Source organism: Tachyglossus aculeatus, chromosome X3, assembly GCF_015852505.1.
Source record: "Tachyglossus aculeatus isolate mTacAcu1 chromosome X3, mTacAcu1.pri, whole genome shotgun sequence".
Taxonomy (NCBI): domain Eukaryota; kingdom Metazoa; phylum Chordata; class Mammalia; order Monotremata; family Tachyglossidae; genus Tachyglossus; species Tachyglossus aculeatus.
The window spans coordinates 21,713,879-21,740,697 of NC_052099.1; the positions used below are offsets into that span (position 1 = coordinate 21,713,879).

At 43.9% G+C, this 26,819-nt stretch overlaps 1 protein-coding gene across 1 annotated transcript in view; it reads left to right on the plus strand.

Moving 5' to 3' along the window:
* RETREG1 (reticulophagy regulator 1) overlaps window positions 1-25,752 on the plus strand; it is an 84,698-nt gene extending 58,946 nt beyond the window's left edge. The window contains 6 exon segments of the mRNA XM_038770225.1: window positions 18,364-18,490; window positions 18,724-18,808; window positions 19,323-19,460; window positions 20,476-20,540; window positions 20,790-20,916; window positions 22,426-25,752. Coding sequence (XP_038626153.1) covers window positions 18,364-18,490; window positions 18,724-18,808; window positions 19,323-19,460; window positions 20,476-20,540; window positions 20,790-20,916; window positions 22,426-22,931 — 1,048 coding nt within the window. The 3' untranslated portion in view covers window positions 22,932-25,752.
* The last annotated feature ends 1,067 nt before the right edge of the window (window positions 25,753-26,819 follow it).

Sequence of the window (26,819 nt, forward strand, 5' to 3'; positions counted from 1 at the left end):
ATGCATAAAATATTTTCTCAGAAAATCAGGCAGAGTAGTAAGCCATTGAAATAAGGCCCACTTGGCTTAATAGAGCCTTAAAAAGAACTTCTTTCGAAAGAGTCATATTTTAGAATCGGTTTGAGTTTAACCAATTCTCTTACATGAGAATGTAGCAACTGGTTAAATTTTATTCAAATTGGCAATTGCAGTTTAAATAGTGAGGCAAGTTTCTGGGAATTGAGCATGGTGTGATGTCACAGTGGCAACCAGTTGGCTGAACTAGCAATAGACAGAGATAGGGCTAGAAATAGGCGTATTTTTTGCATGGTACTTGTTAAACACTTACTGTGTTCCAGGCACTATATTAAACACTGGGGTAAATACAAGCTAATCAGGTTGGACACAGTCCACATCCCACATGGGGCTTACAGTTGTAATCCCATTTTATAAATGAGGTAACTGGGGCATATAGAAGTTAAGTGACTTGCCCAAGGTCACCCAGCAGATGAGTGGTGGAGCCAGAATTAGAACACAGGTCCTTCTGACTCCCAAGTCCATGGTGTATTCACTAGGCCACGCCTAGAGAAAGTTTAGAAGAGAATGATTTTTTTTTTCATGTCTATATTAATGGTAATGACCTTCTCCCAGAAAGAGCATTTAACCTTCTTGGCTCATTTCCCAGTCTCTGACTTAGAGTGGCATCTAAACATTTAACTTTGAATGACAGTGCTGTTTCATATCAATAACTTTAACTTTGTTCCAGCTTTCCTTGGAAGCTAGCTAGTGTGTGGAAGGGAAGCCTTCAGGTCTTTAGAGAACAGGATAATGTGAGGCAAAGTAAGAAACACCTCCAATTTGCTGAAAGAGCGTGGCCTTTGTTTCCTTTAGGTGGGGATGCAAATCATGTAAATGGACCTGAATGATTAAAACCCAACCAGTAGCACTATTTAGAATTTGTATAGCATCCTACCAAGGAACAAAGAGGGAGAAACCCATCTGTGATAAATTGTTAATGGAAAAGGCTCATATTTTCTTTGAGCCCTTGATAGCTTTAGCATATGAATTTGTACATTTGGTGTTTAATAATTTAATCATATTTTGATGAAATAATTATCACAGTAATTAATTTGGGTCAACCTAAGCCTCACAAGAAAAGTACAGTTTGACTTCATTTCTGCCCGGCATCTGACAGATTAGAAATTGTCAAAATGTTTTGAAATTACCCCTAGTTTCTTGTCCATCCAAATTTTACCCTGTTAGGAACCTCTTTCTGTTTTCCTACTAATGTAGAGATTTACGTGGGTTTTTTTTTTCTCCGAACTTGGAACAGACCAGTTTTTGTTTTCTGTCGGCACCGTTAAGTAAGCGCTCAGTAAGTACCATTGATTGATTAAGCACTCAAGAACACAGGGATATGTGCCCAGCTCTGTGCAGAGCAAGCCAGAAAGACAAAGTCCCTGCCGGGGGGACTTAGCAGGGGGGACTAAACCCTCGAGGTATTCTGACTTGTCCATTCCTTCCTGCACCCACACATTGTCAGTGTCCACTGATGTCTAATGATCATCAATATTGAACATCATTGTCAACTGGGACAACAGGGGTGACTGGATGAAAATATCTTGTGACTCAACTGTCGAGTCATGGCTGTATTTCAGTTATGAAGAACTGCATTATTTTCAGAAGACCTAGCAGTAATGCAAGTTGAACAGTATTGTTCTAAAGAAACTACCATAGATTCAAGATGAAGGGGACTAGTCGGCGTGTCTATTTCTCTTGACCATTATTGATGTATAAGTAATTCAGATACATTTATTATTGGATGGTCTAGTGACAAATTGAATATGCAGCAATCTCAAGGAGACTCATCTCCTAAACAAACAAAAAAATGCTTGAGAGTGATCTGTTCCCCAGTAAGTCTCTGTGTCTTCCCTTCTCTCTTGCATCTCTCCCCTGCTCTTTGGTGTATGTTTCCACACACCAGGCCCATCACCAGTATTTGTTATGGTATTTGTTAATCGCTAACTGTGTTCCAGGCACTGTACTAAGCACTGGGGCAGATACAAGCTAATCCTGCTGGACATAGTCCATGTCCCATATGGGACTAATAGTCGTAATCCCCATTTTACAGATGAGGTAACTGAGAGAGAGAAGATAAGTGACTTGTCACTTATAAGGTCACACGGCAGACAAATGGCAGAATCGGGTTTAGAACCCAGGTGGTTCTGACCTGGTGTTCTATCCTGTAGGCCACACTGCTTTGTATTGTACTCTCCCAAGTGTTTCGTACAGTTTTCTGCGTATAGTACGTGCTCAGTAAATACTAGTGATTGATTGCTTCTCTGTGACACTCAAGATATGACACTCAGTGTCTCCCTACTGGTCACCTGCTGAAATCCACCAGAATGACTTGTTTTTGGTGCTCACCATTGTAACTTCTCCTTGTGAATTCACTCATCTGCCCAGATCATTTTTCTAGAAAAACGTTCAAGCCGTGTTTCCCCACTCAAGAACCTCCAGTAGTTGTCCATCAACCACTACATCAAACAGAAGCTCCTCACCATTGGCTTTAAAGCAATCAATCACCTTGTCCTCTCCTACCTCACCTTGCTACTCTCCTACTACAACCCAACCCACACACTTCACTCTTCAAATACTAACCTCAGTGTTCCTCTATCTCATCTATTTCACTACCGACCTCTCACCCACATCCTTGCCTCTGATGTGTAACATCCTCCCTCCCTCCTCATATCTGACAGACTATTACTTTCCCCACTTCAAAGCTTTGCTGAAGGCACATCTTCTGCAAGAGGCCTTCCCTGACTAAGCCCTCTTTTCCTTTTCAACTCTCTTCTGCGTTGCCCTGACTCGCTCCCTTTATTCACCCCCTTCCCAGCTCCACAAAACTTAGCTATCTATCTATCTATCTATCTATCTATCTATCTATCTATCTATCCTAATGTCTATCTTCCCCTCCGGACTGTAAGCTCACTGTGGACAGGGAGTATTATGTTGTTATATTGCACTCTCCCACGCATTTATTACAGTGCTCTGCACACAGTAAGCACTCAATAAATATGATTAAGTGACTGATTGAGAGGTTTCTGAAAGATCATGACAGATACGGTGAAGACGAGAAAGTTGCATCATACACTCTGGGGGAAAAAATGCTAGTATGTAACAAAATTGTACAGAATGTAAAAGGAATTCTCAGTTATTGGTCTTATCAGTTGCACCCAAAGAAACATAGATTAAAATCTCATCTCTGAACTTGAAGGACAGCACACACACTCTCTCTCTCTCTCTCTCTCTCTCTCTCTCTCTCTCTCTCTCTCTCTCTCTCTCTCTCTCTCTCTCTCTCCCTCTCTCCCCCCCCCCCCCCAATGAATACTATAACCAACCAGCCAAGCTAGAACTGAGTTGATGAGCCCCAAGCATCATTGGATGCAACACTTTGCACCACCTAATTGGTCTCCATAGTCGAGTGGAAATGGGCCTTGGAATACCAGGGCTCATTTCCTTGGCATTTAACACTAGATCCTTCACTCTGGCAGTGCGTAGTTCTTAAATTGCAAAGCTAATCATACTCGCTAATCAGGAACACCTTTTAAGTTGGCAAGGGGCAATTCCCAGGCTCTACCAGGATTACATTCTTCTCATTCACTCTCCCTGCCTGTAAGGAATTGTTTCCTTCTTGAAAAAGTAATTCCATTTCCTTTCTGCGGGCCTACACACCCCCTCACACCTAGAGTGAGAGACATGCATACACACACACACGTGCACGCACATGCAAACTGACCTAGTCACAGAAATACCCGGAGCCGCCAGGCTCACCGAAACAAGCTAATGAACACATATGTGTGTTCACTCTGACTCATTCAATCACATATATGAATAATCTTATGTCTGAATGCACTCCTGTGACAGACCAGCCCTGACTGTAGGGGAACCTCCACCGCTGGTTCAGCCAGGTAAGGGGTCTTCTCCAACTCCAGAGTGTTCCCCGTTCAAGTGTAAGCCACTTGTGGGCAGGTGATGTGTCACACTGTTATTCTGTCCCACTTGGGCGCCTGCCATGATGTCGAATACAAATGGGTCCTCAGTACTTAGGAGAGCACCACTACACCATCCCAAACTGACTCTGCCTGCAGCCCCTTCCTATCTCCCACTGCTCTGATGGCAGGGGGACAGAGTGTCCGGGGTGAGCGGGCTTTTCGTCTCCAGCCCAATTGAAGAAAATGGAGTAGGGAGTTAGGGGTGGGGTCTCTCCTTGGAGGCAGAGACAAAAGCATCATTGCTGATTCCCTTCTGCTACAGAGGGATGTGAGAAGAGAAGGGACCTGTGGGTGGAGACGGCTGAAGGCTTTGCTCACTTTTCCTCTGCAGCTTGGCGAAAGGCAGGAGGGGAGATCAGTGGCTTCTGTGGAGGGCCCAGGGCTGAGCCAAGCCAAGGTGGCTCCTGTGGCCACTCTCCCACCTCTCTCTGGCCCAGCTCTTCGGGGTTTAACCAGTGTCTGTCCCCATGAAGCCATATCAAGGAGTAGCCCATCCTGTGGGAGACTGATTGGTGAAGTGTAGCAGCTGCAATGTCATGATTTTGGACCAGCTTGTATGTCTTAGAGCACTGCCACGTGTCTGCTATGTGACCTTGGGCAAGTCACTTAACTTCTCTATACCTCACCTGTCAGATGGGGATTAAGACTGTGAGCTCCATGTGGGACAAAGACTGGGTCCAACCCGATTATCTCATATCTACCCCAGCACTTAGTATAGTGCCTGGCACATGGTAAACATTAACAGATACCATTAAAAATAAAATAAAAATAGCAGTGGCCATCTATGAACATATCTTCAAATTATATATTATAAATGATTTATTCATATCAATTTCTGTCTCCCCCTCTGGACTGTAAGCTCGTTACGGGCAGGGTGCGTTTCTATCAATTCTGTTGTACTCTCCTAAGGGCTTAGTACATAGTAAGAGCTCAATAAATGCCACTGACTGATTGGTTGATTAAAATGACTTCCAACTGACTTATTTACAAAGCCTTAAGGAATTACAATGGGAATAACTTGAAAACAGTAACATTGTTTTTGATCCTATGAAACCTGAAACATATGTCTTAAAATGATGAGGTTGAAGTAAGGTCTATAAAATCTATCTCAATCTTTGCTTAGTAAAAAAAACTTCAAAGAGTTGTGTAGTATGTAAAGACTAGCTGTGTAGGAGCTGAGGGTACCCAGTTTGACCCTTTCCCCTTCACCAGGGTGATGGTATATGTCCTGTACTTTGGAAACTTAAACAAGCTCCTCCATCAGTTACTGCTCTCTCACTACAACCCAGCCCGCACACTCCATTCTTCTAATGCCACCTTACTCACTGTGCCGTAATCCTTCTCTCCACATGGACCTCTTGATCACACTCTCCTACCTGGAAGTCCCTCCCCCTTCATATGCAACAGACGATTACTCTCCCCATTTTCCAAGCTTTGCTAAAATCACATCTCCTCCAGAAGGCCATTCCTGACTGATCTCCCATTTTACCAGCCTATTTTCCTCCACACTGCAATCCCAATCCCAATTGCAATCCCAATCCTCTCACCCAGCCAGCAGTCCTCACAGCACTATGCATATATCTTTAAATCTCACTTCCCTGTGTGTAATTTATTTTAATGTCTGTCTCTCCCATTAGATTGTAAACTCACTGAGTGTAGAGACTGTGTCCCTATTGGACTCTCCCAAGAGCTTAGTACAGTACTCTATGCAGTTCAGCACTCATTAAATACTGCTTATTGATAAGTTCCATGACCACCCTGGAGGTTGCCCAAGGGTCCTGGAAAGTGATGTAAAATTAGATTTCTAATCCTCCAGGGGGTTCTTTTTTTTAATGGTAGTTGTTGGTGTTTACTATGTGCCAGGCACTGGTCTAAGCACCGAGGAGATACAAAATAATCAGGTTGGACACAGAGCTTGTCCCACATGGGGCTCGAAGTCTTAATCCCCATTTTACAGATAAAGTAGTTGAGGCACAGAGAAGCAAAGTGACTTGTCCAAGGTTACCCAGAATGTCCTATCATCATTATCAAGGGTATTTTTTGAGTGCTTATTGTGCACAGAGCACTGTACTTAGTGCTTGGGAGCATACAGTACAACAGAGTTGGCAGACACATTCCCTGTCCAAAAGTTGCTTACAGTCTAGAGGGGAAGACAGACATTAATATAAGCAATTTATAATACGTATGGGCATACCCATAGAAATAAGTCCCGGCCCACGTCATCCCCCTGGCCTGGAATGCCCTCCCTCCACACATCCGCCAAGCTAGCTCTCTTCCTCCCTTCAAGGCCCTACTGAGAGCTCACCTCCTCCAGGAGGTCTTCCCAGACTGAGCCCCCTCATTTCTCTCCCTCTCCTCCCCCTCCCCTTCCCCCTCGCCTTACCTCCTTCCCCTCCCCACAGCACCTGTATAATATGTATATATGTTTGTACGTGTTTATTACTCTATTTTATTTGTACATATTTATTCTAATTATTTTATTTTGTTAATATGTTTTGTTTTGTTCTATGTCTCCCCCTTCTAGACTGTGAGCCGACTGTTGGGTAGGGACCATCTCTATATGTTGCCAACTTGTATTTCCCAAGCACTTAGTACAGTGATCTGCACACAGTGCTCAATAAATACAATTGAATGAATGAATGAATTGAGGAATTTCTTCATACAGAAAGCTGCTCCCTAGAGGGGTGTGTGCACAAACACACACACACACACACACACACACACACACACAGTGATTGTGAACAGCAGTGCAGAGGTAACAGCGCTGTGAACCGGTGATAAGCTTGATTAAAGCTTAGGTAATTCGCCAGGGAATCTGACTCGCACCAAAGTTTTGCAGTCTGATAAAGGCGACACACTCTCCAATTATGTAAAAATAAAATAAATTATGGCATTTGTTAAGCACTTACTATGTGCAAAGCACTGTTCTAAGTGCTGGGGAAGTTACAAGGTGATCACATTGTCCCACGGGGGGCTCCCAGTCTTCATCCTCATTTTACAGATGAGGGAACTGAGGCCCAGAGAAGTTAAGTGACTTGCCCAAGGTCACACAGCAGACAAGTGGCAGAGCCGGGATTAGAACCCATGACCTCTGACTCCCAAGCCCGGGCTCTTTCCACTGAGCCACACTGCTTCTCCTCTGAGAGAAGAGGAAGTAGAAATTCAAATCAAGGCCAGATTCAGTGCAGTTTCCAGGATGTGAGCCTGGGAACCAATCGGAGATGCCGCGCGGGTGTTGAAAACTTCCATCCCCATTGCCGCCGTGCTGAACTTTACTTATGTATCCGGGTCAAAACTAGTCACACAGAATCGAAGCCCGCAGCTCCTTCCAAACCAGCCTAACAGGGCATGTCCAGAGGATCCCAGAAGGCTGAAATGGAACTAAGAGGAGAGAAGGCAACCCTTTAAAAGAGACACTGGAGCCTAGCGGCGAACAGGGCAGAAAGGAAGATGGAGATCAGAAGCCAACCTTGCCAGGCAGACCAACCTGGGAAATCAAGAAAAGGTGGGCGGGGGGGAAGTGTCATTTTTTTGAGCTAAAGTGGCAGAAGGATTAAGATAGTATCTTAAAAATAACGCCAGGCACTGCAACAGAATTCTCATCAGTATAAGGGTGGGAGAGAGAGAGAATATAAAAGTTTGTGTGTGTGTGTGTGTGTGTGTGTGTGTATACATGATGAGAAAGTCCTGAAGTTTTGTGCTGTGTAATTTTTTAATCTTTCTGTTAGTGGAATTCTCTAATATATTCTGCTTTGTTATGAATGTTTTTGTTGGTATGTAGAAATATGCCCCGGAGTTTGTGTTAGGCCCCTTTCTCTATATACAAACACACACACACGCACTGTCAGTCTAGAGATCCATGCTTATCACACAAGTATTTGGTGAGTGCAAGGTTGTATATGAATATTATGTGTCTGAAGGTGAGAAAGTTTCAACACATTGCAGTATGAAAATTTTACAGCGGTAACCTAAGACTAATTGACCTTTCCAAGAAAAATTTGACAGATGTCTACTACCAACCGAGAGCATGAGACTATTAGTCACTTCCCAAGAATGAAAGGCCACTGGCTCTCCAGATCACAGCATGTTTGGGAGGGTGATGGGCTGGAGCATCTGCTTGACAGCGTTGCTAGGTGACAGCTTGCATACTCATTTGAAAACAAGCAGCTCTGTGCCAAAATAGGGGGAAAGGACAACACCGACTGAGATGGAAGAATAAAGATTGTTTGCTGCAAAACTATCCTGTTTAATTTTCTGTCCAGTGAATTTTTAAAAAAAGGAAATCATTTAAAAAGTATGAAGCTCCTTCTAGTGATGATGGGACAGATTTCCTATTTTGAGACTCTTTCTACACTCATTTTGAGTAACTCATCAGTTGTATTTATTGAGCATCTGTCGTGTGCAGCGTCATGGAGATCGACACATCAGGGAGTGTGAGCGAGCGTGGTACAAGCAAAGAGTCCAGATCCTTGTGCGGGGGAAAGTGACTGGTTTCAGGATGATATTGGAGACTGAAGGGGCAGTTACTCCAAAAGTGCAGCTCACTCGGACGCCAGGACTGCCCACTGCTCCAGAACCTTTCTTGCGAGAACTCGGGTTTTTCCACTTAGAAACTGGTGCTCGTGACATGGAATTTGGAATTATTTCATCACACTCTCCTCTTCCCATTTCTTAGATGACTGGACTTCCCTACTCTCACAGTGACTTGACTCCCCCGCGCCCCAAAACAGTCAGTCAATAGCTTTCATTGAGTTGTACCCATCTGCCGTGTGACCCTGGACAAGTCACTTAACTTCTCTGAGCCCCGTTACCTCATCTGTAAAATGGGGGTTAAGACTGTGAGCCCCCATGTGGGACAGGGTCTGTGTCCAACCTGATGATCTTGTATCTACCCTAGAGCTTAGAACAGGGCTTGATGCACAGTAAGTGCTTAACAAATTTACCATCAGTATTATCATTATTATTATGCAGAGCACTGCACGGAGTGTTCAGGAGCATGCACTAGAATGAATGACTTTATTTTTGCCCTTTGGGAGCTTTTAGCCTCCTGACTTGTTTGGGACTTGTCATCTCTACTTGAAGGGATTGCATCTGAGGTTTAGTGATGTAGCTCACTATTATTGTTTCTAATGGTTGCATCTCAAGCCATTTCACATGTAATTTTACAGCCTTCAAAATCAGAAGTCTGGACTTCACAGGAGTCAGTAGCGCAGCCAGGAAATGAAAATAAGAATCCCGATTATTGGTCGCAGATCATAGCTGCTTCTCAAGGATTTCTTAAGTGCAGACGATATTTAAGCCTGAAATAACACATCTGGAGAATATACTCTCAGCTAGTATGGCTGTTTATCCAATTGGGCCTTGGAGGGTGTGACTTTCAGCTGGCTCATTCCCTGTCCGATTCGGACGTGGCACTGGACACCTTGGTCTGGCGGGGGTTTTTTCTGAAGTAGCCGGCTTCCCTCCTCCTCAGCTCCTGCAGCTCCTGTGTCTGTGACCTGAACATGAAACTAGATTTCATGTGGATCTGGGAAAGGAACACAGAGACTCTGGAGCAGTTGCGGAGGGATGGGGTCAAAGCTACCCCAGAGAAGCCCTCTAAGGAATTGGAGGATTTCTGCAGAATGTTGTGTTTGGTGGTGCATGAGATGAGAGGAAGCATGATCTAGTAGAAAAACCATGGACCCGGGGGCTAATAATAATAATTGTGGTATCTCTTAAGGACTTACTATGTGCCAGACACTGTACTAAGTGATGAGGTAAATACAAAATGATGGCGTTGGACAAAGACCCTGTCCCACACAGGGCTCCCAGTTTCAATACCTATTTTACAGATGAGGTAACTGAGGCACAGAGAAGTGAAGTGACTTGCCCAAGGTCACCCTGAAGACGGGTGGAGTGTTAATCCCTGCCCTGCCATTTTTACCTGCTGTGTGTGACCTTGGGCAAGTCACTTCACTTCTCCGTGCCTCAGTCTCTCCATCAGTAAAATTGGAATTCAATACCTGTTCATCCTCCTACTTAGACTTAGAATCCCATGTGGGACAGGGTTGTCTGATTTGATCATCTTTTATCTACTCCAGTTCTTTATTTTTAATGGTATTTGTTAAGCACTTACTATGTGCCAGGCAATGGACTAAGCTCTGGGGTAGAAAGGCGATAATCGGGTTGAACACAGTCCCTGTGCCATATGGGGCTCACAGTCTTAATCACCATTTGACAGATGAGGAAACTGAGGCACAGAGAAGTTAAGTGACATGTTCAAGGTCACACAGCAGAAAGGCGGCGGAGCCGGGATTAGAACTCAGCTCTTTCTGATTCCCAAACCCATGGTCTGTCCACCAGGCCATGCTGCTTCTCACTAGGCTGCTTCTCAGTTGCTGCTTAGTTGAGTGCTTGGCACATAGTCACTGCTTAACAAGTACCACGACAATCATCATTATTATTATTATTACTCAGCATGCATGACAACACATATGATGTCACACGTGTCCATTTGGGCTGTCAGCAGCTATCCTACCTGCTGCCCAGCTGAGCATTAAGCAATAATGTTGTAGAGATATGGGCTTAGGTTGTCTTCGCAACCATGTATGGCTCGCAGTGTTGGGAGGGTGGGTGCAGGGTGGTAGAAATACAGGGACCAGGGGGCTTTCGCCTCTGTGTCAGCCTGGAAAACTCTCCAGGGTTTTACTCCTTGGATCAAGCAACTTAGTTCCGCTGCCTCCCTTCTCACGGCCAGCTTTCTTTGTTTCTGTGGCGTCTTGCTCGAGGATTCCAGAACCCTAGACAAATGCTCTCTGATTACTTCTTAAAACACCTCAGGTGTATTTTTAGATAGGAAGAAAATGAGATGGAGAGAGAGTAAAGGCTTGTGCCCAAGACTCATGAGTCTGGATCGGCTGACTTGTGGGTCCTGAATAGTTGTCTGAGAAACCTAGGAAATCTTTTTAGATTCCTGTCTTACCTAACTTCATAATAATAAAACACACATCCCCTCCAGGCTCCACTCATGCCAATCACTGCAGTTATCCCTTAGTTTTTTTTTTTTCCAATGCTACTTTCCTGGCACATGGTAAGTGTAGACTGTAAGCCCCATTTGAGACAAGGACTGCGTCTGACCTGATTGTTTTGTATCTACCCCAGTGCTTGTTACAGTGCTTGGCAGGGTAAGCACTTAACAAATACCACCATTATTATAATAAATACCTTTTTTTATTTCCCTGACCAAAGCCGTAGAACCCTCCACTCCTTCCATCTGCATCTCCATGGGCCACCAGTACCCTTTTGTTCTACTCCTCCTTCCTTCCCCCACCCACCTTAAAATCCGCCCTTCCCAATCGGTTCAGTGACTTTGCTTCTGCCCAGTCCCCTCACCTGGTTGAAGGTGGGTATGCTGGTGCGGAGGAAACGGCGCTGACAGATTCTCCAACCCTTAAAAGTGGGTTTGCGGGTGGCCTCTTGCTTTTTGCAAGCCTCATCTCCCAGAAACCAGGGTGCGGTGAGCTTGGAAAATTTGGCATTTTAACCTAAAACCTGGTCCTTCTCAGAATGCAAATTTTATGTAGGTGAAAGTTGTCCCATAGTTCTCAAGTCCCGGTTGTACTGAATAACATCGATTTCCAGCTAGAACATACCTTTTCCACGGGAAAACAGAACAGTAAGAAAGTGGTGTCCTGCAAGCGACTCCCTCAATGCCTGTGTTAGACTGATACCTAGAGGATTTTCCGTTTTCTTTTTCACTTGAGGATTTCTTTGGTTGCTGATGAGGAAGTCCTTTTATCGGCTTAAATGAAAAACCGGGTTTACGGGCCCACGTGAAGGATCGTTGAAGCCAACTGGAAGGGGCATTTTATTAGCTAGAAAATTTCAAGTAATTGTAGGAGATGAGCAGATGCCTTTTGATTTTACCTGATTCGGGGTTTAGATCCGTTTTCATTTTTGTTAGCATTAAGAGTAGGTTTTCATCTCCTCCTAAAATAAACAGAAAAGCCAGAGCCTGGCCTGTTTGGTTGACGACTGCCATCTGTTTGTCAAGCTTGGCCCGACTTGGTCAAGCTTGCCCTACTGAACATTCCTAGGGAGTGCAGTCAGTGCCTATAGATTCTGGGGGTTTTTTTCCTGGAATTTTGTTTTTGTTTCACCATTAAAACAAAATAAAAGGATCTAGTGAACAAATCTAAAAGCTACTATCTGGTTATCAATCTTTTGCATACGCAGAAACATTAATTTTTATAAATTATCGTGGTGTAAAAATTAGCTTTTTTGTTTACCCAATCTAAAGAGCCATCCAGTGGAAGGAATTCAGGGTTGTTCATCAGTCGATCTGTCGTATTTATTGAGTGCTTGCTATGTGCGGAGCACTGCAGTAAGTCCTTGGGAGTGTACAATATAACAGAGTTGGTAGGTACATTCCCTGCCCACGAGGAGCTCACAGTCCAGAGGGGGAGACAGACGTTAATATAAATTACAGAAATCAGTCACTGGTATATACATAAGTGCTGTGGGGCCGAGGGAGGGGTGAATAAAGGGAACAAATCAGGGTGATGCAGACGGGAGTGGAAGAAAAGGAAAAGAGGGTTTAGCCGGGAAAGGCCTCTTGAAGGAGATATGCCTTCAAAATGACCTTGAACGTGGGGAGAATAATTGCCTATCAGACATGAAGATGGAGAATGCATCAGAAGAATTCAGATCATTCAGATCCCACCATAAAATTCATTTTTCAAGGTGCTATTTGTGCTGCATGCACACAGAAATGTACGCATTTATAGATCTGTTTAGGTACTTAACAAAATGCAATTGTTTATTCATTTCCTATGTCCTAGGACAGAGACTGTTTTGTGAACCATGATGTTTCAGAGTCAGAAATTGTGACTCCAACAAAATGGCTGTCATTGTTTAGCCGCAATTATATTAGATGAAGGAATGTTTGTTGTATAATTGTTCAATTTGCCATCTAGCATGAAATCTCCTGTGTTCATTATATGTTCTGTTCCCTGTGTAAGTAAACCAGCAATTGGCATTTGCTTATTTTAGTTCAGTTTCCATGAAGCGCAGGAGATTTGTAACCGTGACGGATGACTTGTTAGCCAGGAGATGGAAGTGGGTGTGTGATTTTAAATTTTTTTTAAGTGAAGCAGATTATAGAGAATGGCTTAATCTTTCCACTAGTATAGTCAGTCCTACAAATCCATTCCAGATCATGAGAGTCTATTGGCTGCATTTGTCAGATCCCCTTACTGAAAAGCAGAAAAAGCACCAAATGACAGCCTCCTAATAGGTAGACAGAGAAGTAAGTATTAAGGTTGACACAATAACAAAAACAAACTCAAAAAACAAAAAAGAACAGAACACGTGCCCTTGAGCAAACACTTTCAAATCTGGATTTCCGGCTAACTGGGCTTTTTGCCCAGACCTTTTCATTTCCGAGGAGTAGCCAGTCAGTCAGTCGTATTTATTGAGTGCTTACTTTGTGCAGAGCACTGTACTAATCACTGGGGAGAGTACAATACAACAATAAACAGGCACGTTCCCTGCCCACAATGAGTTTACAGTCTAAAGGGGGGAATTGTGATATTTGTTAAGTGCTTACTGTGTGCCAGGCATCATACACATAGTTCAAGCACTGGGGTGGTTACAGGCAAATCGGGTTGGACACAGTCTCAATCCCCATTTTATAGATGAGGTAACTGAGGCACAGAGAAGTGAAGAAACTTACTCAAGGTTACACAGTGGACAAGTCACGGAAATGGGATTAGAACCCATGACCTTCGGACTCCCAGTCCCATGCTCTATCCTCTACACCATGCTGCTTCTCTGCAGTATGGTTGTAGTGTCTGTGTCCTAGTGATCCTTAAATGTTTTCAGGAAGATGTAGCGAAGGAGAAAGTGGAGTTTTAAGGGCAATCCAGCAAAGGCCTCCCTCAGAGTCATAGAATCATTCAATCGTATTAATTGAGCACTTAGAGAACGACGGTCAAAGAATGCTCCTTAGAGGAGGACCCCCAACTCTCCCTAGCCTCTCTGACTCTTACCCGCTGCCCACCTATCAAGCTTTTACTCCCAGATCCAACCATGCTACCTAGCCCAAATAGACCCGTGAGAAAACCACATGGTTGTCCCTTGTGCTCTAAGAAACAAACCAGATATCAGATCTGATCGCTCCTTGTGTTCCCTACCCTTTTGCGGAGGCTCAGGAATAAAGACAGGAGAAAGCATGGGAGGAAGAAAGCCCAATCTCTTTTTTATTTTTGTTGGGAAAAGTACACTTTCACACAGATCTGAGAGACTGTACTCCAGGAAACATATTTTGTAACTGAGTTCTAGTAAAAGATTCAATGTGAGAGGCTACCCAATCTAGTGTGATGCAATGAGCACCCTTGTCCGGTTACGTTCAGAGACAGGAAAAGTCAGGAGGGTTGTCAGTCAGTCAGTCACTTGGATTTATTGAGCACTCACTCAATGCAGAGCACTGTACTAAGTGCTTGGGAGAGTACATTGCAACAATAAAGAGACACATTCCCTGCCTACAATGAGTGCAGGGCTTAGAAACACGTACAGATCTCTCCTTCATTGCAGTGGGTCGGCTTCGCCCCACTGAACCCCAGAAGCCAGACTCTCCATTTCTTGCAAAGCAAAGGAGAATCCAGCTCATTGGTGCATATAGAAATCAATCAATCAATCACTCTGTATTTATTGAGCACTTACTATGTGCAGAGCACTGTAGTAAGCACTTGGGAGAGTACAAGAAAACAGTTGGTAGTCACGTTCCTTGTCTACAACGATCTTACAGTCCAGAAACCGCAGTGAAACAAGCAAAATTACCTCTTGTCCTAAAACAGACCCAAGTCATGATTCTTGTCATTTTTGATGGAGCAGGAGTTGGAGAGAAACTAAGCTTTAAATCTATTTCCGCTCGTTTCAGAATAGCAGGCTCTTGCCCCTTGCCAAGGATGATGGGAAAGGAGTCACGCTCCCTGTAAAAGATCTTCCCCCATGTGCCGGTACAGGATTGACACAGGATCATTTCTCTAGTTAACTGTTTTCAGGGAAGAGCTTTGCAGGAAAACCTAGAGGGTGCATTCAAAGCAACTACAGATGGTTCGTCTATATGTGTGTTTTTGTTACTTCTTTGGGCAGGACCCTGTTTAGAAATGAGGGAGCACTTTTTCTACCCTGCACGTCTATCTTAGATTGCATCTCCGTGTACGAGGAACCGGGTGTCTACATGTGCTTGCGTTGGTGAGAATGAGAATTTTTGTGGTTGTGAGAATTTTCAGGAACACAATCCCTGTACTAAAAGAGGAGGGAATATGTCTACCAATTCTGTGATAAGTGTACTCTCCCCAAGTGCTTAGTGAAGTGCTCAGCACACAGAAGATGCTCAATAAAAACAACTGATTGATCGATGTATGTGTGCAAATGATAATCATTGGTCAGTGGATCTATTGACATTAATTCAGCCCTAAATCAGATGTTAGTATAAACCCAGATCAAGGCTGTTGGACAGGACTGCTCGACAGCAGCCAGACTTTGGAAACGGAAGCAGAAGTTGGAATGGTAAAAGAGGTATTTGTAGCCAGATATGCCCTCCACAATCGCCTATTCATTCATTCATTCCATCATATTTATTGAGGGCTTACTGTTGTACAGAGCACTGTACTAAGCACTAAACAGACAAATTCCCTGCCCATGAGCTTATGGACTAGAGGGAGAGACAGATATTAATATAAATAAATAAATTACAGATATGTACATAAATGTTGTGGGGCTGGGAGGAGGGAAAAGAGCAAAGGAAGCAAGTAAGAGCAACGCAGAAGGGAGTGGGAGATGAGGAAAAGTGGGGCTTAGTCCGGGAAGCCCTCTTGCAGGAGGTGTGTCTTCAGTAAGGCTTTGGAGCAGGGCAGAGTAATTGTCTGTCAGATTTGAGGAGGGAGGGCACCCCAGGACAGATGCAGACATGGGCTAGAGGTCAGCAGCGAGATAGGTGAGCTGGAGGCACCGTGAGAAGGTTAGCACTAGAGGAGCCAAGTGTGCAGGCTGGGTTGTAGAAGAACTGTACGAGTGAAAACCAGCCTGCTTTAGGATGGCGTCCCAAACAACAGCACCTGCTGCATGAGGTTTCTTCTAGGGAAAAAACTCAAACTAAATGTGAACTATAGCGAGCCTCTAGGAAGTTTCTTGCCACGCGACTTGAGATTGAACACCGTCCAGGTGTAGCCGTGGCCGAGAGACTGCCCCTCTGTCATCTTTTCCATTTCCCAAACAAGTTGTGAGGGCTTCATTTGGAAATGTCACTGCTGCAGCTTCAGCACATGCGTAGCCCAGAGGACTCATCTTGTCAGTCTTCCTTTCAGTGTTTGCTCAGTGTTTGTTGTTTCAGTGAAATTAACCCATGAATCAGGCTTGGAAGCGGTGTGGTCAAGTGGATAGAGCATGGGTCTGGGTTCTAATCCCGGCTCTGTCACTTGTCTGCTGTGTGACCTTGGGCAAATCACTTAACTTCTCTGTGCCTCTGTAAAATGGGGATTAAGACTGTGAGCCCCGTGTGGGACCTGGTTACCATGTATCTACCCTAATGCTTAGAAAAGTATCTGGCACTTAGTAAGCACTTAACAAATACCAAATATTAAAAAAATACTGTGGGTTATCTCTTTGCCATTGGCTCTGGGCCTGCTTCTAGGGTAAGTCGAGTGAACAAACTGCCATTCATTGCTTTGGAAGAAGCAATTTACCTTTCATGGATGGATTTACCATTAGATTACTATACTGACTTTCTATATGGAATATTATCAATCAGTCAATCAGTGGTATTTATTAAGCACTTACTGTGTGTAGAGCACTGTACTAAGCACTAGGGAGAGTACAGTATAATAGAGTTGGTAGGCTGATCCCTGCCCACATCCTTCTAGAGAAAATAGCTCTATTTAGGAAAACTTTCATTTCTTTTACAGTCCCAACCACAGAGATGATGTACACTTTGATGTTTGCGCTACTAAAAATGGTAGAATCAAATTTTACTTCACCATACCTGTCTCGTAACTTTTTTTCTACAACATCCTTTTCTGTGTTAATATTTTTCAATCAATCGATGGTATTCACTGAATACTGAATATTATTTCCTTTGGATATTTTCACTTATAGTTTCTCAGATTAAATCAACTCTAATAAAAGACAAAGGCCATACCCTGGGATTAATGAGAGCCCCATAAAAACTAATGGCTGGTCAGTGACACTTGAGAACTGGCAAAACGGCTTAACTGCTGTGAGACTTCGGGCAGGTCGCTTAACGTCTCCATCCTCAGTTTCATCATCTGTCAAATGGGGACAAAATCCCTGTTCTCGTTCCCTCTTAGACTGTGAGCTCCACATGGGACAGGGATTGGGTGTGAGCTGCATGTATCTGTGTCTACCCCAGTGCGTAGTACAGTTCATGGCATACAGTAAGTGTTGAGCAAACACCATAATTATTTATTCAGAGGAAATGATCTATTTAGGGCTGATTTTACTATCCATAAATTATTCTTTTTTCAATACCAAAAACTACAGGCACCTAGTCCTGTTTTAGAGGACCTTCCCCCAGGTGCCCCATGGATTCTGGTCAGGTAATAAGCTAAAATAATAATAACACAGATTTTGAGTGATTCAGGCTAAAAAGGTACTGGTCCGCACTTAGAGTCTCTGGCTGCAAATGAAAGAAGGGACCGAGTCAGAAAATCCTGTGGCGTTCCAAAAACCAGGATATTTTTCAAATATGTGAGAGCTTTCCAAGATTGCACTTGTGAAAACAACTATGAATCTCCTTCTGTACTAGCCATGTGCTTTCTAGTTAGTTATTTGATGATGACTCCACAGTCACCGCTTCTTAAATCGGTAGCAGATCCAGATTTGGATGGCTCAGAAGGATCTCCAAAGAGGAATGAAATCAATAATCAACTGAATTATTGAGCATTCATTGTATGCAGAGCACTGTACTGAGTGCTGGGGGAAATACAATATAATAGTGTTGGTAGACAAATTCCCTGCCCACAAGGAGCACACAGTCCAGAGAGAAAAAAATCTGTAGGGTATCCATATGGGTTATCTCCTGTAAGTACCTTGTGAGCAGGGAATGTGTCTACCACATCTTTTCCACTGTACTCCCCCAAGCATTTAGTAAAGTTTTCTGTACACAATAAGTGCTTAATAAATACGATGGATTGATTGTTTGAAAGATAGCCGCCTTCAGGTCTTGGTAGATTAATCACTGTTTGAGTTTCACTGCAGCTGGTGAAATTAATTCCTCCAAATGATGAAATGCCTAATGCCTAATGTTTTTCTTCTCCGGGTTTAGCTGGGAAGTGATCAACTCCAAACCGGATGACAGATCCAGATTCAGCCAGTGCATTGCAGAATCATGGATGAACTTCAGTGTGTTCCTTCAAGAAATGTCACTCTTTAAGCAGCAGAGCCCCGGCAAGGCAAGTAATAAAATAGGATGACCACAATACACTCTTTACAGGATTCAGAAGATCTAAAGGCAATTGAACTTACTACTGTGAATCTGGGGGAAGGCTCATTTGTTGATGCTCATTCATCCAGTGTATGATAAACTCCTCTCATACACTGTTGGAAAAATAGGCTCTCTTTAGAAAGTAGAAGAACGTAAGATGTACTTGCAGTATGAATAATTTCCAGTTTCTTTTCTTGTTAGTTCTGCCTTCTGGTCTGCAGTGTGTGCACATTTCTTACAATCTTAGGAAGTTACGTTCCTGGAGTTGTGCTTTCCTACCTTATATGTAAGTATGGTATCTCTTTGGCTTAACTCACGTAAGGCAGTTGGCTTGCTCTGTATTTGATGTGGGATTGAAGTGCTTGAGGGGAGAGGCAAGGAGGAAAAAGAGTGGCTTTTGCTGAGCTGCTTAGAGAGGGTCTGTGGTCCCGGGGAAAGGAGGAAGACTCATTTGAAACTGGGTGATGGGAGAGTTAGGCAATCAACCAATCAGTGGTACTTCTTGAGCACCTGTGATCCCCCTTTGTTTCACCAGACAGGGCTAGCCCATTGGCAGGCACACTTAGCCCGTTGTTGAATGCCATGGAGCATTGATGGGTCTTTCTTCTCCCACCATGCCAGTCGGTGGTTTTCTACTTGCCCGCCTTGTTGATAGCAGTGAGGAAGAGATCATGAAGTTTTTGCACATTTTTTTTCCTTAATTAATCAATTTGTACTTGCCCAAAAGAAGGAGTCATACTTTTCTTCTGGGACTCTAAAGGCAGGGTCTTTTATCGACTCAATTTCTTCTTTTATTTCAGTGCTCTGTGCTTTTCTGGGTCCGCTGTTCAAATGTAATGAATTTGGTCAGAAAGTATACAGCAAAATCAAGTCAGTTCTGCTGAAACTGGACTTTGGAATTGGGGAATATATCAACCAAAAGAGGCGGGAACGAGCAGGTATATTTTTCTTGACTCTTATTCACTTAAATGATGCTGTTTAGGGTAGGAGGTTGGAAACCAGGAGCTGAGGTGAGGCAGAGGAGCTAGAAGGGGAAGAAGTGGGAGGCTACAAATGAAATGGAAGAAAAATTAAGAAATTCCAGGCCAGGAGTTTGAGAAGGTGACTGGATGATAAGTCCATCCTGCTGACTAGAAATTCCATTGAGCCCCTCACTTACTGCTGCCTGCATCGCCTTCACTAGAAACTTGACACTCCCCATGATTATGAATGCCCCTTGCAGAATTGCAGGCAGCCACAATGGCCCTTGCCAATACCAGATGAGGAGATGCACGGAACGGCCCTAGTATTGCTCCAGGCGCCCAGCATAACGTGATGATATCCCAGCCTCCTCCTTCTGGAAGACCACGGACTTCACACGATCCTAGACATTTTTCTAGGTGGGGAGGGAGACAGGCTCCCAACTTGCTCCAGAGTGTCTGCTTTCCCCTCCCAGATCAAGGTTGCCAGCACCTGGACCACCAAACTGGGCAACAGAAGCAACAGCCAAGGGCCAGTTGACACTGAAAGTACACCACCAGGCAGAAAAGCATCTGACTTTGTAGCCACACCGCTTGGCTGGCTATCCTACTTGTCACTCATTTGTGAACAATTGGGGGTTTCCAGCCAACCCAATGCAAACTGATTTTAGTCACCAACTCCTTATATGTCAGAAGCAAGGACTAAACCTTTGAAGGTATAAACAGGCCCTTGATAAACTACTCAGAAGAAATTTTTGCACTCCTACTCTGTGCTAAGTGCTGAATTAAGCTTTGGAGAGTACAATAAAGGTAGAAGACAACTGTCATCGAGGAGCTTACAGTATAGTGATTGTAAGCCCAGACTGTAAATGTATTAAGGATGGTGGAGGTAAATATTTATTAGAGTGAGAGGGTAGTGGGGGGAGGGGGAGGCATGCAGTGTTGAAAGAATGGGCAGGGAACAGAAAGCTGACCTAATTTTCATTTTTGCCAGAGGTGGAAAAAGACAAACATCACAAAGATGACAGTGAATTAGACCTGTCGGCTCTTTGTCCTCAGGTACTTTCATTTGCCTTTCGCTGCTCTCTTTTTTGGTTTGGCTGTAAACTCACCTAAATTGTTTCTCTCAAAAAATTCTGATTGTGATATGCATTTATACAAATTAATCTGTATTTCTAGCATTATATGTTCCCTTTTTTGTTAGAGGGTATATCTTCAGAGAGATTAAAAAAAAGACCCAAGACAAAAGCAAGACATTTCTTATCATGGTAAAATGTGACATTTTCTGTTTGACATTTTGGGGCACAGGTTAGCTCTGCAACTGTTGCCAAAGAGCTGTCGGTATCGGACACAGATGTATCTGAGGTGTCTTGGACAGAAAATGGGACCTTCAATCTATCAGAAGGATACACTCCACAGACGGACACTTCGGATGGTAGGTTACACACTTTATTGGCTTTTTCCTCCACCCTGAAACTTGCATGGAGACGATATTTAACCTCCAATTTGTGGAGTACTGGAGAACCTCCAGTTCCAGTATGTGGAAATGTTTGCATAGTCAATCATTCATTCATTCAGTCATATTTATTGAGCACTTACTGTGTGCAGAGCAATGTAATAAGCACTTGGAAGGCACAATTCAGCAGAGTTGCCATGTCAGTATGTGTAGTGGGCAAAGGAATTACTTGGTGGGGAAGGAGGAGGGAATAGTTCCTACAGAGTCAGGCAACAGTCCTTCCTTTTTATGGTATTTGTTAAGTGCTGGCTATGTGTCAAACCCTGTTCCAAGCACTGGTGTTGATAGGGCTGTCAGGCTTCTGTAAAATGACAAAGATGCCCCTCCAGTGGGCACTTAATAAGTACCATAGCCACCCCCCACCGCCAGGCTGAGCTTACCTGTCAGTCCGGGGACCCATTGGATATAGTTCTTATCAGCATTGGTTCTGATCTCTTCTGGCTCCAGATAGGATTGGCGAGGCAGCATGGCTCAGTGGATAGAGCACAAGCCTGGGAGTCAGAAGGACCTGGGTTCTAATAATAATAATATGAATAATGATTACATCATCATCATCATCATCAATCGTATTTACTGAGCGCTTACTATGTGCAGAGCACTGTACTAAGCGCTTGGGAAGTACAAATTGGCAACATATAGAGACAGTCCCTATTACAGCATTTATTAAGTGCCTACTATGTGCAAAGCACTGTTCTAAGCACTGGAGAGGTTACAAGGTGATCAGGTTGTCCCATGAGGGGCTCACAGTCTTAATCCCCATTTTACAGATGAGGTAACTGAGGCACAGAGAAGTTAAGTGACTTGCGCGAAGTCACACAGCTGGCAGTTGGTGGAGCCGGGATTTGAACCCATGACCTCTGACTCCAAAGCCCGGGCTCTTTCCACTGACCCACGCTGCTTCTCTAATACCAGCTCCACCACTTATCTGCTGCGTGATCTTGGGCAAGTCTCTTCGCTTCTCTGGGCCTCAGTTCCCTCATCTATAAAATGGGGATTAAGACAGTGAGCCCCATGGGGGACTGTGTCCAATTTGCCTGCATGCCCCCCAGCGCTTAATACAGTGCCTGGCACATAGTAAGCACTTCATAAATGCCAATTATTAATATTATTATTTCCTGAGCTTCTTACCGAGCGTTTGAGTTCGGTTTCACCTTGTACCTCGGATCATTGAAAATTCCACGCCCAGGTGACTTCCAGGTGACCTTTCCTGAAGTGCCCCCAGCCATCCCAGTCATTTCCCCGGGGCCAAATCAAACACGATGGAGGCTTTGGGATTTTCTTTTAATTTAACCGTTGGCAGCCGTTCGTGGGCAGGGACCGGGGCTACTTACTCTGTTGAACTCTCCCAAGTGCTCAGGACAGTGCTGTATACCCAGGAGGCGCTCGGTAAATGGAACTGATCGATTCATTCCACCAAACCCCTCTTAGATCTTGACCGGCCCAGCGAGCGCGAGGAGGCTTTCTCCCGTGACCTCTCAGAGTTCCCGTCTCTCGAAAACGGCACGGGCACCAACGACGAAGACGAGCTGAGCCTCGGCTTGCCCGCCCAGTACAAGAGGAAAAAGGAGCAAATGGACGACGGTCCCAGGCCGAGCAAGGAGAGGCGATCGGCGGCCGGCCTCTCCCTCCCTCTCGACAGCGACCAAACCCTCCAGTTGATGAGCAACCTCGCTGGCGAAGTCATCACGGCCGCCGTGACTGCTGCCGTCAAAGACCAGCTGCGGGGCGCCCTGGGGCAGGCCCAGCCGCCCCCACCCGCGCCCGGCGCCGGGGAGGACACGGACACGGACGATGGCGACGACTTTGAACTGCTCGACCAGTCCGAGCTCGAGCAGATCGAGACCGACCTGGGACTCGCGCAAGATCGCGAAGCGGAGCTGCAGGAGAGGAAGAAACCTTCCGGCTTCCTTTCAAATCTGTTGGGAGGCCACTAACCTGGGAGCCAGAGGTAGCAAGCGGCCGAGCAGAAATAAACCACAGAAAGATTCAAACTCGCAAAAAGAAAATTACATGAGCTGTGAGCTTTAACTCTTCCTTTTAGACCTGTCGTCCTATTTTCCCTTCTGCAGAGTGAATTAACTGGATATACGCATATATATATATATATATCGGCTGACACTCGTAGTTTGTTGTTTCTGGTAGTTACGCCTTGATGTAGAAGCATGGAAATGAATTATATACGCACTGTGTTGTCACAGGTGAATGTCAAACAAAAGGTTGTTGAAAACAATGCCAAATTTTAGAGTTTTGAGGTCCTCGGCCGAATAATCTCCAATTCTGTTTTGTTTTTGTACAGTGTGTTTTTGAGATACATGAAGCAGCGCATTTGAACCTTGCGGGGAAAAAAGCCAAGTGTGGCAAACATGTTTCTCGATTACCCCTCCTACTGCAAAGACATCCAGAAAACCTTAACGTGTTCTCGATGTCCAAGGATCCTCGAACCAGAGAACTTTATTTTCAGGATTTGGCATGATCTGAAGTAGCAAAGAAAAATCACCAAACTGTTTAAGAACACCACAGTATTGCTTCTCTAGCGGAGAAGTAACATTTCCAAGGTTTTACAAGAGTTGTAGAGTGCAAGGTTACAGTTGGAACTCTCCTAGATGGATCGCCACATCAATCAATCACATTTATGGAGGTCTTAGTACGTGCAAAACACTGCACTGAGCACTCGGGAGAGTACAATATAATAGAGTTGGTAGGCACTTTCCGTGCCCACACCGAGCTTACAGTCTAGAGGGGGGCAGTCTAGACCCACATAGGCTCTTGCCCTCGTTGACACTAATTCCACTCCGGACAAGGCAAAACAAATAATACCCACTACCGACTAGGACTGTGATAGAAACGACAAATCGACAAAGACTTGGGTCGCCAGGGTTTGGGATGGGAAATTAGGGAATACTGATGGTTAACAAGGGAAGCGTCCTCCTTGCCCAGGCTTGCATTGGCCATTGAATTCATCTCCTCAGTTGGTCTGTGAGACGGCAAACATGTAAAACAGTGAGCGAGTGTGTGGGGAATTGCCCTGTTGATTAGTGATGTGATCAACAGCTGCAGTAACGTTGCCCGTCTTTGGAACACCAGACTGGGCAGGTAGTAATAGACAAATTAAGGAACTAACCTAGTTTCAGAACACATGTATTTGCCATTTTAAACCACATACGTAGTTTGTTAATGCACTTGGGGTCTGGAATAGGTTAACGTATTAAGAGATTTAAAAAGTTTAAATATGAGTATCAAAGTTAATAGTTTAAAAAAGCACAGGCATGAGAGGAAGAAATAAAAATATTTCTGTTCAGATGTTGTAAAATTTCTAGTGGAACTGAGGGCTCGTGTCAGCTATTACCAAGAATCTTAAATAAGCCTCCTGGCTTAGTTGGCGTTTCTTCAAGTGAATATGAATACTTAGATCCCACTGTAAGGATCGGACCTTCTTTAGGGACGGCTTTTTCCCTCCGTCCCCGAAAATCCAAACCATTCTCTCTGCCCGCCTCCCTATTTTCCCAAAGAATAATGATAGAAACACTCACATTTTAAGGTAACACTCTTTATTTATTTTTTCTTTCTTTATGAGGTATTTAAAAACTAGATGGAATTGCCAAATGAGGTAGGGGGAGCAACTAACTGAAGGCTCGACACCTGCTTTTCGTGGTTGCTAGTGCTTTTGTGGCCGTTGTACCTAGTGACTGTGTTTGCTGTCTTTTACTGGTAAGCCTGCGCCTTCATGATCTCATCTTTTCTGAAACATATCCATGCTGGCAGTCAGGCCCACTCGGTGTACTGTTTTGGACTATGACGGAATTCCATTTAGCTCAAGTTTCTGGACGTGAAGAGGTATTGTTACATAGACAGCAGTAGCAACCGGGTTTCTATTTTTTTCTTTTTTATCCCTTGTATTTCAAAGTGTTCCTTCTCAAAAAAGTTATTGTCCGGGGAATCGAAATTGCTTAAGAAAAAAAAATCTGACTCTTTCGGTGTACATGTAAACAAAATTGTCACGGGTACACATGTTTTAGTCACTGAACATGTTTCTAAGATCAGTTGATTTTCCACTGTGTTGGTTTGAACAATCACACTAAATAAAGGAGGTTAAACATTCTAAAATGTAAACTAACTGGGGGAAAGGTGTTATCTGGACCGCCAAGAGAAAAGAAGCTGTTTTCTATTAAAGGTGGCATTGTAAAAAATTGTGCACTTTAATGCTGTTTGCTCAAGCATACATTCTGGAAATGATTATCACATTAAGAAAGGACAAAGAGTCAGAGGAGTTGCTAGGGCTTTTTGTAAATAATCCTGTTTCTGTTTTTTTTCAAGGACCGTGTTAATATATTTACTGTTGTTTTCACGGGTGTGGATAGGCTTGGCCAAATTTTCGGACCCTGATTCTTCTTGCTCGGAGTTCATTTTTCACGTTTTCACAGAAGTTCAGAAAGCTAGATTGGGAATGGCCTCTAAAAGCTTTCCATGCTATCTCTGTTTCTCAACCAATTGCCTGTTAATGAAAACTGCTGAAAGATATACCTGAATATCTGTCCATAATTGTGTTCATGTGAAAACCTGGTAATCATCTGTAGGCACAGTTTATCCACATAACCAGAAACTAGGACGTTGCAAAATGTCTTCAAAATGTTTATCAAAAATACTTTTGCCGCACTTTACCTAACACGAGTAATATTTTATAAACCTGGAATAACTGAGAGCAACTGTTTGTAAAACCACTTAATAAATGTATATGTTAGTTTTTATCTTTCATTATACATAATTGTACATTTCTTCCTACAAAAAGGACTTTAATGATCGAATTGCTACTTACCAATAGCATTGATTGAGTGTCTGTGATGCGTAGGGCATCATAACAGTTGGGATAGTAATTAGAGGTAAAATGAATAAGTAGAATTAAAACTCCTCAAGGATTTGATATGCACCACTGTTTAAAAATACCAGAAAAGTTAAAAATAAGCATTTTTATGAGCGCCTCGTAATCTTTTTTTATGGCCTACGTAAGGCACTTGCTATGTGCTAAGCATTATTCTAAGCACCAAGGTAGATACAAGGTAATCGGGTCGGACACAGCCCCGTTCCCACTTGGGGCTCACCGTTTAAGTGGGAGGGAGAACAGGTTTTGAATCCCCATTTCCATTTGAGAAATGTTAAGTGATTTACCCAAGGTTAAACGGCAGGCAACTGGCAGAGCTGGGTGAAGAACCCCGGTCCTCTGGCCCACGATTTTTCCACCGAGTTGTCTAAAGGTCTGACGTAATTGGCTTGAAGTGCCTGCATGAGCTCTCCTGTTTTCAATTCTGAGATTACCCAGGACTGATTTCCCCCAAGAATTTAAGGCACCAGATGTCCCTGTACACAGTATAAGGATAAGCCCTGAATTGAGGATTGAGGCACCATTTGCAGAGAAGTTTCAGGAAGCCTCGCATGTTCCTTCTGCCTTTGCTCGCCAAACTCCAACTTTTTAAAAAAGTATTTGTTCAGCGCTTACTACATACCAGGCATTGTACTAAGCCCTAGGGTAGATAAAAGCCTGGACACGGTACATGTCCCATATAGGATCCACCGTCTTAACTGAGCCACAGAGAAGTTAAGCGACTTGTCTGAGGTCACAGAGCAGACAACTTAGTCACGTTTTGCTGTGGTCCCTAATTACCCAAACAAGAAGGCTCTCAAGGAGATAGATGGAGTTTGGCCAAAGAGCAACTTCTTGCTCCTGCATTCCCAACTCCCAAGCAAACACTCCAGTCAATCACTCAGCGTCATTTATTGAACGCTTACTGGGTTCAGAGCACTTCGATAACCATTTGGGAGAGACCAGT